General features: G+C 36.5%; 1 protein-coding gene across 2 annotated transcripts in view; it reads right to left on the bottom strand.

Annotated features, from left to right (window-relative positions):
• Nucleotides 1–12,117, bottom strand: part of LOC149557940 (ferrochelatase-2, chloroplastic-like) — a 143,759-nt gene that overhangs the window by 107,762 nt on the left and 23,880 nt on the right. The window contains exon 2 of one of the 2 annotated variants that reach the window (XM_089832394.1): nucleotides 4,517–4,625. In XM_089832394.1, the coding sequence (XP_089688520.1) occupies nucleotides 4,517–4,625 (109 nt within the window). The remainder of the gene's footprint in view (nucleotides 1–4,516; nucleotides 4,626–12,117) is intronic. The other variant, XM_089832395.1, reaches the window with a different exon arrangement.

Genomic DNA, 12,117 nt, shown 5'->3' with positions numbered 1-12,117 from the left:
GACTTGTGTGATATACGGATAATACATTTCGAGGACTTGGAGTCGGCTCCAAACTAGCGACATCTAAGAAAAGTATTGCTATTTGGTTCCTTATATAAGCTTAGTTCCTTACGTGTACTTGTGAACATCATTCATCACTATGAAATATACTTTTGAAGCCAACAATTTGCAATTTAGACAACATTGAGGGCTCACATATCATTCACAAACGGATACGAAATTGCTTAACTAAGTGCCTGAGCTATTCATTGGAGACACTTGATATATCAGATGTAGGCATTGACGACATCTATTTCCAGTTCCAACAACCCATGGCTCAAATTGGGAGCCATAAATATCAATACCATTATATATGTTAAGTGTACAAATCCAATGGATTGGTGGATAGAACAAAGTAATTGTTTGGTGATATATATTGTTGCTCATTTCACCTCAAACATATCGGATGGTAGCTTCAGAGTTGTTGTCCGATTGTCTTCCAAATAAAAAATAGAAATCGCTGCTCCTTTTCTATTTATTTGCAGCCTACCCTGATACCATGTTATTTTTCAGGATCGCTACAATGTACTAAGCATTGTCATGTTTGGTATGTGTTTTCCAAATGACAGCGATCTCTTATTTATATTGAGAATAAGCCATGAAGAGACATGCCTATTCGTTAATTAGATAATTAATATAATAGAAAATTAAATCAAAGTTATACATGCATACATACATACATACATATATATCATTATTATATTAATTTCTCTCATATAACAGTAAACTTATATCTCATATATAATTATATATATTCATAGATTTATCCAACTGAAGCTACCAAACATCAACATAACTCTGGTACCAATGTCAATAAGACCACAGAATAAAAAGAGAGAAAATGGAAATTTTCTCAAAAAGAGGGCACAGCCTTGTATTATTGAAATAGACTAAAAATAGATAGTAGCTACAAACTAAAAATAAAAAGAAAATAAAAATAAGTTACAAAATCACATGTAGACACACTACTTATTATAATAATATAGCAATAACTCATATGATTCTAACACTAGCAGTTATTCCCCCAATAATAAGGCTAGGTCTTAAAGCCATTACTCCTTCAGCTTTCAATCCAGACTACAAGAGGATTAGCTCTCAAATTATTTAGTCTTGCAGATATTGTTTCCAGAAATGGGCATAATATTGCTAGGTATCTTGCCACTACCACTGGTAATACTCCAAATTTCAGCCAAAACATCAAAGGAGTAGTCCTCAGATTAATTTGTTGGAGAATCCAAATATATTTAGAGCTTCCAATAGCCATGCCCATCCCAAAACAAATTGTTCTAAAAACTGTTATTGATTTAGCCTTTTCTAATCTAAATGGTGCTCTTAATGGGCCATTGAAGAAAGCAGAAATGCAGGGTGATAAGAAAAATCTGCACTAGGAAAATGGCCTTTTTTCTTGATGTCAAAACCTACAATACATCAAAAAGAATCATTAACGCCATTATCACTTATCTGTACAAGCAATAGGAAAGCTTAGGAGGCCTGCTTATGGGTTTTTATGGGTTGATCCTTCTTGACTCAAAGAGATCAGGTGAAATGGGGGCACCGAGAAGGGTTGGATTATAAAATAATTTTGATGCGGCAGCAAAAGGCAATCCAGGGCCCCCCAGTGCAGGCTATGTGGTTAGAGACTTGTTGGGTAACATTTTTGGCAACTAAGTAAAAAAAGCTTGAGGAAGACACAAACAATGAAGCTGAAGCCCAGGCAGCACTACTAGCTGTGGATATGGCAAAAAGTATGCAGGTGGAGCACCTAGACTTCAAAGGAGACATGCAGATCATCATCAGCACTATTGCTATGGGTAATTCTCATATATGGAATATTGACAAAATAATATCCATTATTCGTAGGAAATTGCTGAGCTTTTGCAATTTCAAATTGTTGCATATTTATCGGGAGGGTAATGAGTTAGCAGATTCCCTCTCCAAAATGGCTGTGCACATGGCACCCTAGTCATACCAAGGTACCATTGCAAGTACACCCAGGTTGAAGTACTTGAAATATGCAATAATGACCCCCTCACCGTTGCTTGATGATGTAGTTGCGGCATGATGGAAAATGCATAGGCAAAGGACAAAGGAATTGGTGAGGTGACAAGCATTCAATGCCAAAGAATGAAGGCAGAGATTTGGAAAGATTGCGAGGACAGGAAGTAAATGCTCACACACTGATCAGAGAAAACATAAAAATGTGGTAGCATTCATCTGGTATATGTATTCTGTGTGTTGGCAGTGAGAGGAGTGGGTGAAATTGGAGGTAAAATTTAGTCTCATGGCATCAGAGCAGCAGATGGCTTTCTGGGGGCCGACATCAACAGAAAGATTGAAAAATGTCTTCACGACTAATGACCCTTTTTTTTTATAATATTGAAGGGACTCCTAGATATTGATTTTCTTATTCCCAACTACAAGTACCGCACAAAGACAAGCATATTCTCTATATTTTGTGCTTGGGGTTTTGAATTCTCAAGCATTGCTGAAGTGAGGAGGGTGGTGTGCAGATGTGTCAAGGAGTGGAGAATAGGCCTTGATGCTATTCTGAGATTTGTGGTGTCAGGTCAGGGTTTCAACACTAACCATGGACTGGGCTCATATACCCCAATATCCACCAATATGCAGCCTTTTGTACCATACAGGGCAGGGACAAACAGACACGCAAGGAAAATGGACAAGCCAAGAATGTGGAAAATCATGTGTGGTTGCACCGCAGACTTGGAGAGGGTAACCACCTCTGGGCAAAGCAGGGAGGAATTCAAAAAATCTCTGATCAAATTCACTGTGGCTGACTATTGGCGAAATCCTATGGTGGAAGAGGAACATGGAAACGAGAACCAGGTGAGAATGCTGTGAAGAACTGCCCAAGAAACCAACCATGGATAGAGGAAGACTAGAGTCATGGAGAGGTCACAGAAGAAGGCGAGAAGCAGGAAGAAGCACAAGGAACAACGAAGGACAGAACCAAGCCATGAACCAGGAGGCAATTGGTGATAAAGCCTGGACCTTCCACATTTCAGGTGTGAGGAATTGTGTTGAATTTTGCGGTGTGTTTGTTTCTGTCGAACCAACATGACTGTTTTGCTATATCAAGAAGCTTGATTAAATGTAAATGATGATATGGCATTGGACTTGGATACGGCTAGAAAGCTGGAAAGTATAGAATTTTATTTATACACATTGTAGGCGAGCGATATGCCAGATAGTATACTGTAGGGAAGGGGTGGTGGGTAGTCAGTTTGAAAGCCCACTGGCTGGAATAATCTCTGAAACTTAAATTTTGTAAAATCATATTTATCAATATCAATAAAATATAAACTTTACCGATCGAAAAAAAATACGAAAGCTTACGAATGCTGAGGAACTTATATCAGTATATTCACAACTGCACTAAGGCCATTGCCAAATTCTTGCACCCTGAAAACTTTTTTAAAAAAGAACTTGATGATTCAGCTGCAGATACAGCAGATCAATAATACCAAAAGGCAATTTTAGCACACGTCCGATCTCACTGAATGATGATGCCAGTCAAACTAATCAGTGGCACTCCCAGTTTGGCAATCAGGAAAATGTATATGGTGGACAGAATTAGAATGCTAACTATCATCCTCCTCGTGGGGTAAGCTGCTAAGTACTAGATAGAGACTGTGGTACTCCTAGAGCGATGAATCAAATAAACTATTTGGCCTTCCTTACTCCACTTCCTTTCCCTACTTCTCCTTGGTGCTTGGCCCATTCAGTCAATACTTGTTTTTATTTCTGCAGTTCCAGAAGTTCCAGAATATGAATAGATTCTTACATTTGTATTATTTTTTTTATCATTGCTGCACTTTGTTATACCTATGACCATCTACAGTACAAGAAACTTTTGCAACTTCTATAAAATTTCCCCTTGATACCATGGGGGCTTTTCTAATCTATATATTTTGTTGATATCAATATGAGAAGTTTTCTGTTAACCATTTCAAAAACCTAAAGAAGAATGGTGGTGTCCAATAAAAACTAATATATAGTTGTGCTTGCTCCAATAAAAAGCTTTACTCTATAGAAGAGATAACAAGGAAAGCATGACAATTAATTTTGAAAACCCTGAGCTCTTCTAAGTTATAGTTAATCTCATCAATAACCATATGCTCAGCAAGAAACTAATTTTGAATGACAGCAGTATAAAATTAAAACAGTGAAGAATTCTTAAACTGATCAATTCATCAACCCCCACAAGAGAATATGTTACTTGTGCATGGCTATAGCAAGAAGAATCAACAACTAAATGGCATACTCAATAATAAATAGGTAAGATACGATAAGACAAGATAAATTTATTAATGTCTAACAAGAGACCACAAGAGTCTAAGGGTCTAAGAAGACAACTATATTATAAATTAATTAGTATGCTAATAAGATGTTACACATTTTCAATGTAGGTAACATTTCATCTAATATAAATAATATTAGGAGCTGCAACACACAGTACCTTCTTATAGGTCTTACATTGCTAGCACATCTAGAAGGCTTAAACTCTGAGGTTCCAAGATCAATTCCTCCCCTGGTGCTAGCTTGAAGCGATGATGATAACCTTTCACCTGTATAAATCAGAAATCACTTAAAACTGTAAACTCGAGATATTATCTATCCAAAAGCTTCATCTGAAAGAAACATTACATTCGTATAATCTCTTAGAACAACACATGATAAGACCATAACAGCATAATTTGTATATAGCAAAAATCATTTTTACCAGAAAATTAAATGTTATATTTTTCTTTTTTTACTGGTTAAGAAGAGTTCCTTCCCATGTAATTCCATTCGGATTCTTGACATAAAAAAATGTAGCAATATATTACAGACAGTAGAAACAATAAAGTTGCTTACTAAATAAATCCCTTTTGCAGCAAGTATTGAATTGCAGTTAAGCCTTGGAAACGCTCAATAGCTACTACTCCTGCTATGTCCCTTCTGATCTACCTAGAATAAGCTGATAAAGGCACCCAAACAATTCTTGGGAAATATGTGTGGGGTTTTGAAAGGAATTACTGAAGTCAAAAGAGCTTTGGTTAGAATTTCATGAGTCCAGTACCTCAATCAAACCCTTCTATGCTAATATAAATGCCCAAATGCATCACAATGGTAGATCGAGCATGTAGATGATCAATTCTGATCACTGCAAACCAATAATGAAACCCTGGAACAACATTAGATCTCAAGTATGCTAACTGATTTGTGAACGAACAGCAGTAGTAAACCTCGACACAACCATAGCTCTCATGTGAACTTGTTGATTTATGAATGTACAGCCATGTAACATTTGAACAAATATAAATCATGAATATACTTGCTCACTTACGACAGTACAGCATTGTAAACCCTACAAACGGCATTAAAACATGGCTGATATAAGACAGTTCAACAATATAAACCCTCAGAACAGTGATAGAGCATGAATGCACTTGCTGATGTAAATGAGAACATCAATATCAAACTAACATCAGATCTGAAAACTCACAAAAGCCTCCAACAAAAATGGTACAACAATAGATATAAATAGTGGCAATAATGTATGGCGACAGCAGTGTTAGGAAATATAGTGTATATGTATGGCAGCAAAGTATAACAGCAGCAAACCTGGAATAAAGTCAGACCTGAGTTTCCTCAATTTGGCACTCCAAACAATAAATATTGATGATCAACAGCAGCAACATGTGTTGATGAATTCTGAAAATCAGCAAACAATAATTTGCTTGCAAGTGTAACTTGATCTAGTCCTCCACAGGCTGAAATCTTCAATAATTCATTGTAGCAACTTTGTTGCAAGCTAAAAATGCAAGGTTGCGCGGGTTCAAGGGTACTTGGGTACTTAGGGTATGGGTATGGGTACGGCTATGGCTACAGTTACGGCTACGGCTATTTTTTCAAAATAGGGGATGGGGATACTTGGGTACATCAAAAAAATATATAATTTAATATTTATAGAAAATCTGAAAATATAAGTCATAAGAATGGCTTTTCAAAACAAGAACGGTGATGAAGTTTGCAGATCTAATGTATTGTTTTTAGTTTCAGATTTGCAATATGTTTGTAATAATAGTACATGCTATGTGTAGAAGCATAACAGAGAAAGCAAACTTTAAACATGAACAAGAAGCTCATAAATCATATAACAATGAAATATTGCAAATGATAAACTTCTGATTAGAACAATGATAAATTTTACAGTTAATCGGTATTGTATCAAAGTTTCAAACTAATTACAGATTGAATTAAGCTTAATAAACAACGAGCTGATATGCAAACAAACAACCAAAAGAAAAATCAGAAATCTTAACCAAGGTCCTTAGCTATGATGCTCTCTATTGAGCACCCAGTACTTGAGTATGTATACCCGGTACTTGGGTACGTGGGTATGTGTCCTAGGAGTGTGGGTACGCATCCATGCAACCTTGTAAAAATGACTACAATTTTTTGAGCACAAATGTGCTGCCCAGTTGGAATCCCCTCTTATGAACAAGAGTGGTTTTCATTGTTTAGTCCACCCTTGGAAATCAAGTGGGTGTTCAACTTCCAAGACCTCCAAAATGCCAAGGGCTTTCATCCTTGGATGGAAAGCTGAACACAAAGCTCAGTCTTTACACTAAAGGAAAATGTAAAAGATGAGGGATGGTTTGATGTGAGCCTTGGCTTCTCTTTTATAGACACTTTACTTCAGGTCCTTTAGTTTATTTTTGTTTCTTTTTCTATTTCACTTTAAGTATTTAAAACTGCTTTCAAAGGAGCCCCGTTTATATTACATTTTGAATGAAGTGTAGAAAGCACTTTTAAATATTGGACCAAAATTAATATTTAAAATTGCCCTTTACAAAAATAAAGTGATTGGACCCACTTAAAATACTATTATTTTTATTTCTCATGGTTTAACCTTTAGCTTGCAAGTAAAGTGGATAGGCTAGAGGTCCTCTCCATGGATCTGAACCTAGAAAATGTACATAATAAAGTATAGCATCATGGTTCCATAAATTTCAAACACAATTTGAGATAAAATTCTTTAATTTTATGCTAAAAACAATCCAATAAGCATGATTTGACTACGAATTTGAAACAATATTTAATTCTCATAAAAAAACTTTGATGGATGGATACCAGTTTTATGTGTTTCTTCACAAAATTTATCCAAATCGCATTGGTCGTTATATTTTATCTATGTCCTACAAGTAGAAACTTTCTAACCAAGGAGGACCAAGGATTTTTCATAGGTGATTAGTTGAAATTGAGGAATCAAATTTAGTGACAGCCACAAGCTGTAAAATCACCTAAATCGACTCATTTTTATGAAAGTTTAGTTTAGTGCTGGTTAAGTCATCTAAGCATTTATTTAATTCAACTATTTCACCGCAACATTTAGTTCATGATTAGATTTGATTCACTTTAAGTTTGTACTGATATTAAAAATCTAAATTGATCCACCAATAATATCACAAACTTCACTTATTTAGTAAGTGCCATATCGTCAATACCCATTTCCCATCATGATTTTGTCTCTAAACTAATGTTCATTATTTCTCAAAGCTAAAATGTACCTGGGCTTTCAATAGTTCATCCTTTTAGATTGATCTTCAGATCAACAATAGAAAAGGAATCCCAAGGCCAATGAACATTCGAAAGCATGAGTACATTTTGGCTCCTAAAAAGAAATGATAATTGTACAAAGAGGAGGCCAATGATTACTATTGTCGCGGGAAATTGCACCCCATTAAAATTGGTTTCAGCATTCCAATGGCACTATGGGAATGATCTTTAAGTGTAGAACCTTGCAAATGAAACCAAAACTCTAGAGAAGGCTAGCTTCCTTCTAACCTAAATCCAATGTGCTGATCCAACTCCAAATAAATTAAACCTAAAACTAATACTATTCTATGGAATACAAAAAACCATAAAATGGTAGTGATGAAACTAGATTAAAGTGAGTTTATTCCAACCCACTACAGCATAGAGAATCAAAGAAAGCAGTCACAAGGACTCTCAAAAGTCACTACTATACCAGTTCCTAGAAAATGAGAGATTTGTTTGAAGGGGGTTTGACAAGCACTAAGAGGGAATGCGAATATAACCAGATAGCTACTATGAACAAGTTTAACACATCATATATCTCCAAAAATTTATCAGAAGTGAGAAAAGGTGATTCAGAAGTATGGAGCCTATTAAAATAGCAGAAGTGTACAGCATACAAATATCTAAGGAGAACAAAAACAAAAAAGAACCTTTTACAAAAATGAGCTGTGGAAGATTTATTCCAAGGAGAGGGAGCTGAGAATTCATGCCAAAGCACAACAAATGAGACAAAAACCATAGCTGCCAAAGCAAGCAAAAACGGAAAAGAGCCTTATAAAAAAAATGAGTTGTGGGGGGTTTATTCTAAGGAGGGGGGGCTAAAAATTCAAGTGATGAATTTTCATTCGAACACCACAGCTAAGATGTCCCTTCTAGACTCCTTGGTTAGACCGAATGCCCTCTACAGCTCTAATGTTTGGGGGGGCTCTCTTCTAGAGTCCAATTGGGCTTCAGTTGAGAGAGTACAGACCCTCATGCTCCAGTATATCCTCAGATGTCATCAATTCACTCCCCACAATATCATTTTGGCAGAGTTCAGTGCTCATACTTTCAGGCTTGGGACCATCTTTGATCTGGTTGGTTTATTCACCAACTACGGGGCTTCGTTGACTCCTTGGAGGATCGTGATAGATATTGTTACTTGGCATACTACTCCTTCATGGCAGTTGTTGGGTCCGATCCTACTGGCAAGGCTCATTGTTGGTTCGCTCAAGCTTCTACTCTTCTTGGTTCGATTGGGATCTTGGTTGATCATCCTCCCCCTTTTCAGTTCTCCTTAGATGCCCTAACTCACGTCCTTCCTTCCCGTCGAGATTTGAATGGGATCATCAAAGCAAATATCTATAGACAGTACATTAGCACGGCTTGGATTACCCCTTTGGGGGGTCTCCAGTCGAGGATGGCCTTCTACGCTAAGCACTACATGGATATTCAGGACAAATTATTGTTCGCCCTTGGTAGCTCACTTGTCGGACTCATGCCCTCCACATCTCTTTGGGCTCTTTCAGAGTGGGTTCACATCAGCTTCGCATTCAGACAAACCATCAATGTTACATCCCAAATTTTGCCCTAATTTTTAATTTGATCATAACTATTGGTTTAACGAATTATTTCTTTCATGATCATGCAAAATGAGTTAGTTATTTATATACATTGTACCAACTGTTGATGAATTATCCTTTTCATGATCATGTGAAATGAGTTAGTTATTTATATACATTCTACTAACTGTTGATGAAATGGTCGATAACCTATAACTGTTATTAGATGATTAGCAGTTGTTTGATTTGAATTAATGATTAATATATTTTATTTTGAATTACTATGGAATTAATATTATGGCCAGAATGTTTTACATAGGTGATTGCAAGAGAAGACTGAAGAGAGGGGAAGCATTGCTAAACAAGATCACTGGAATGGGATGTTCTTTTGGTTCAGTCATCAAGATCGGCAGGTATGACCTTAGACATCCTTGGAAGGGATACAATGACTTGTCCACAGGTTACATTATGGGACCCACATGAGCTATTAAGAAAACAATATAGGAAAAAACATAAAATAATCTAAATTAAAATATAATACATACCTTATGAGATTGTTTATTATTTTTTATCATATCATTATAATAAACACTTACATATGAACACATATATATATAAATGAAATGGCACCAATAAATTATAATAATATAATCTAATGATCTCTCGGCAAGCCTATAAAGAATCCATGAAATGACCAAGGCAACATCAACCTATTTCCATGTCTGCTACGTTTTCCATCCAAGCTGTGTGAATCATTCAAGCTATGAGTTTCCTTCTCGGTCGAATCATTCATTCGGTCAGTACACCCCGTATCATATTGTCTCTTCCTTACTCCACCAATGTTTGTATTCCACAAACCAAGTCTCAGAGCTAGCAGGTGAAACACTTTGCGAAACAGGGATTCGGCCAAGGATGGGAGGAGCCACATCCAGACCAACTTCAATCCCAATCACAAGTCATGATTAAATGCAATTGTATTTCCTAAGAATCCTTTTGCTGAGTATATGACCGACTGTAGTCTACTACACATTGCTAGGGCTGAAAGAAATATAACATATGCATTCGTAATTCATTGTTTCTTCCATCTCTGATTGTTGTCGGCTACTTATTGTTAGAACTAAGAATAATGCAAAATATGTTTTCATATTCATAACTTCTTCCTTTCCTAAATTGAATGTCCGACTATAGGCGGCTATGCATTGTAGACAGATTAATTCACAAACCATGTTGTTGGTCTCTTACATAAGATAGAGTTCATTGAAGATCTACATGAATAAACATCAATTATAAATTTGAATGATACCTATTGATACTTAAATGATTAACCGACATCAATAAACATGTTGATATAATTTCCAAAACAAAGATTAGAATACTCTTAGATTCTCTAACACCTAGGATTCACCGGCAATGAAGCCATTGAAATGGTGAAGAGGCGTAAATAAAACAAAATGATCATAATCTTTCAGGCACCTAGGATTCACCAGCAAAGAAGCCACTGAAATGGTGAAGAGGTGGAGTTAACCTGCAAGAACCAAGAATGAAATCAGATATGAATAACTATGTAATGAAACACTTAAGAGCTCATGCTGTCCCTGTAATGGAATCTGTTGTCAAGTCAAGTGGTGGTGTTCGGGTCGTTAAACCCAAACGGAAATTCTTGGCCAAGGTAGTTTATAGGCATATGTGCCAATCTTATGATCACTTGATGTCCGTAGATTCAGTTATATAGGTATAACTGATTGGGCACTCAAAACCACCTGGTAACTCGGATGGTTGGACTGAAGAACATCCCAAGCCCAATCTTGAAGTAGGGAGGGTCATTCTAATATGTTAGGATGTGTGGAGATAAGTATGGTCTGAGGTTGGGAGGTTAAGCCTATGTCAATGCTTCTCTCACCAATGCCAAAGCTTGCACAACCAAATAAAGGATCCTCCATTCTTACTATATGTTTTTCACTCGTTTACTTGTTAATCATCTAGCATGAATATTAGATAGCCTTTTTATATCAATTATGGTAATTAATTGCCATCTAAATTTGAGTAAGAATATGTATACTTTCAGTTAAGCATGATTTCAGTTAAGGAAGATAGTTGTTGCTTTATTTTTTTCAGCTGAATATGTTATCAGTTAGAAATGGTTAAATTATTTACAATGAATATGTTTCTCGTTATTCCAACTGAACATGAAAATACAATTGGATTACTAATGGTCGTTTAACCGAATATTAATATAGTTATTGTTAAAAGAAGTCTTTGTCATGTGAAATGGAATCAGTTACTTTGTAATTGTTAGAAGATATAGATCTTAAGATGTCTTTGAATTGGTTATGAAAATTCATTTGTTATAATCAGATTGCCAGAGAATAGGATTTGCCACCTCTAGTCTTTGGGAAGGTTCAAGACACATTTTGTCTTTTGTTGCCCCATTTATTACGAGAGGGGAGATTTTACTGCTCCTTTAGAGGGCATAGGATCCTATCCTCCTTTTTCAGATATACTAACCAATGATGCCTTGCACTTTATCTGCAGGAAGCCATGCGGCTCTAGGTCCACATTCTCGAGTCTCAATGTCCTCTGAGATAGGAATCCGACCAACTCATCACCTCCTCCTTCACCCCTGTGCCTCTTGCCCGAGGGAAGAAGAGATCGGTCAATCTTCCCTCTGCTTCTCAAAGCCACACCAGATCTATAAAACCTTGGAGTGGATACACTCGACAACTCTACCCTTCCTCTGACAATTCTCCAAGACAGCGTAGGACCTACACTCGCCTTCACCTCAGGCATTATCCTTTGGTTCTTGGATACTTCTTGTCTGTGGGAAGTACTTAGGCTCTTCTTGCCTGTTGTTTAATCTCCTTGTTTTTCTCTTTCTTGTTTTTTTCTTTCCGTAGACACCGTTTGGTCTCCTTGCTGCTAGCTAGGACCCTGT

Source organism: Cupressus sempervirens, chromosome 5 (genome assembly GCF_028749045.1).
Source record: "Cupressus sempervirens isolate cs-2001-9-10 chromosome 5, ASM2874904v1, whole genome shotgun sequence".
NCBI lineage: Eukaryota > Viridiplantae > Streptophyta > Pinopsida > Cupressales > Cupressaceae > Cupressus > Cupressus sempervirens.
The sequence above is the reverse complement of the archived record's forward strand: the minus strand, read 5'-3'. Positions and strand labels throughout refer to the sequence as shown.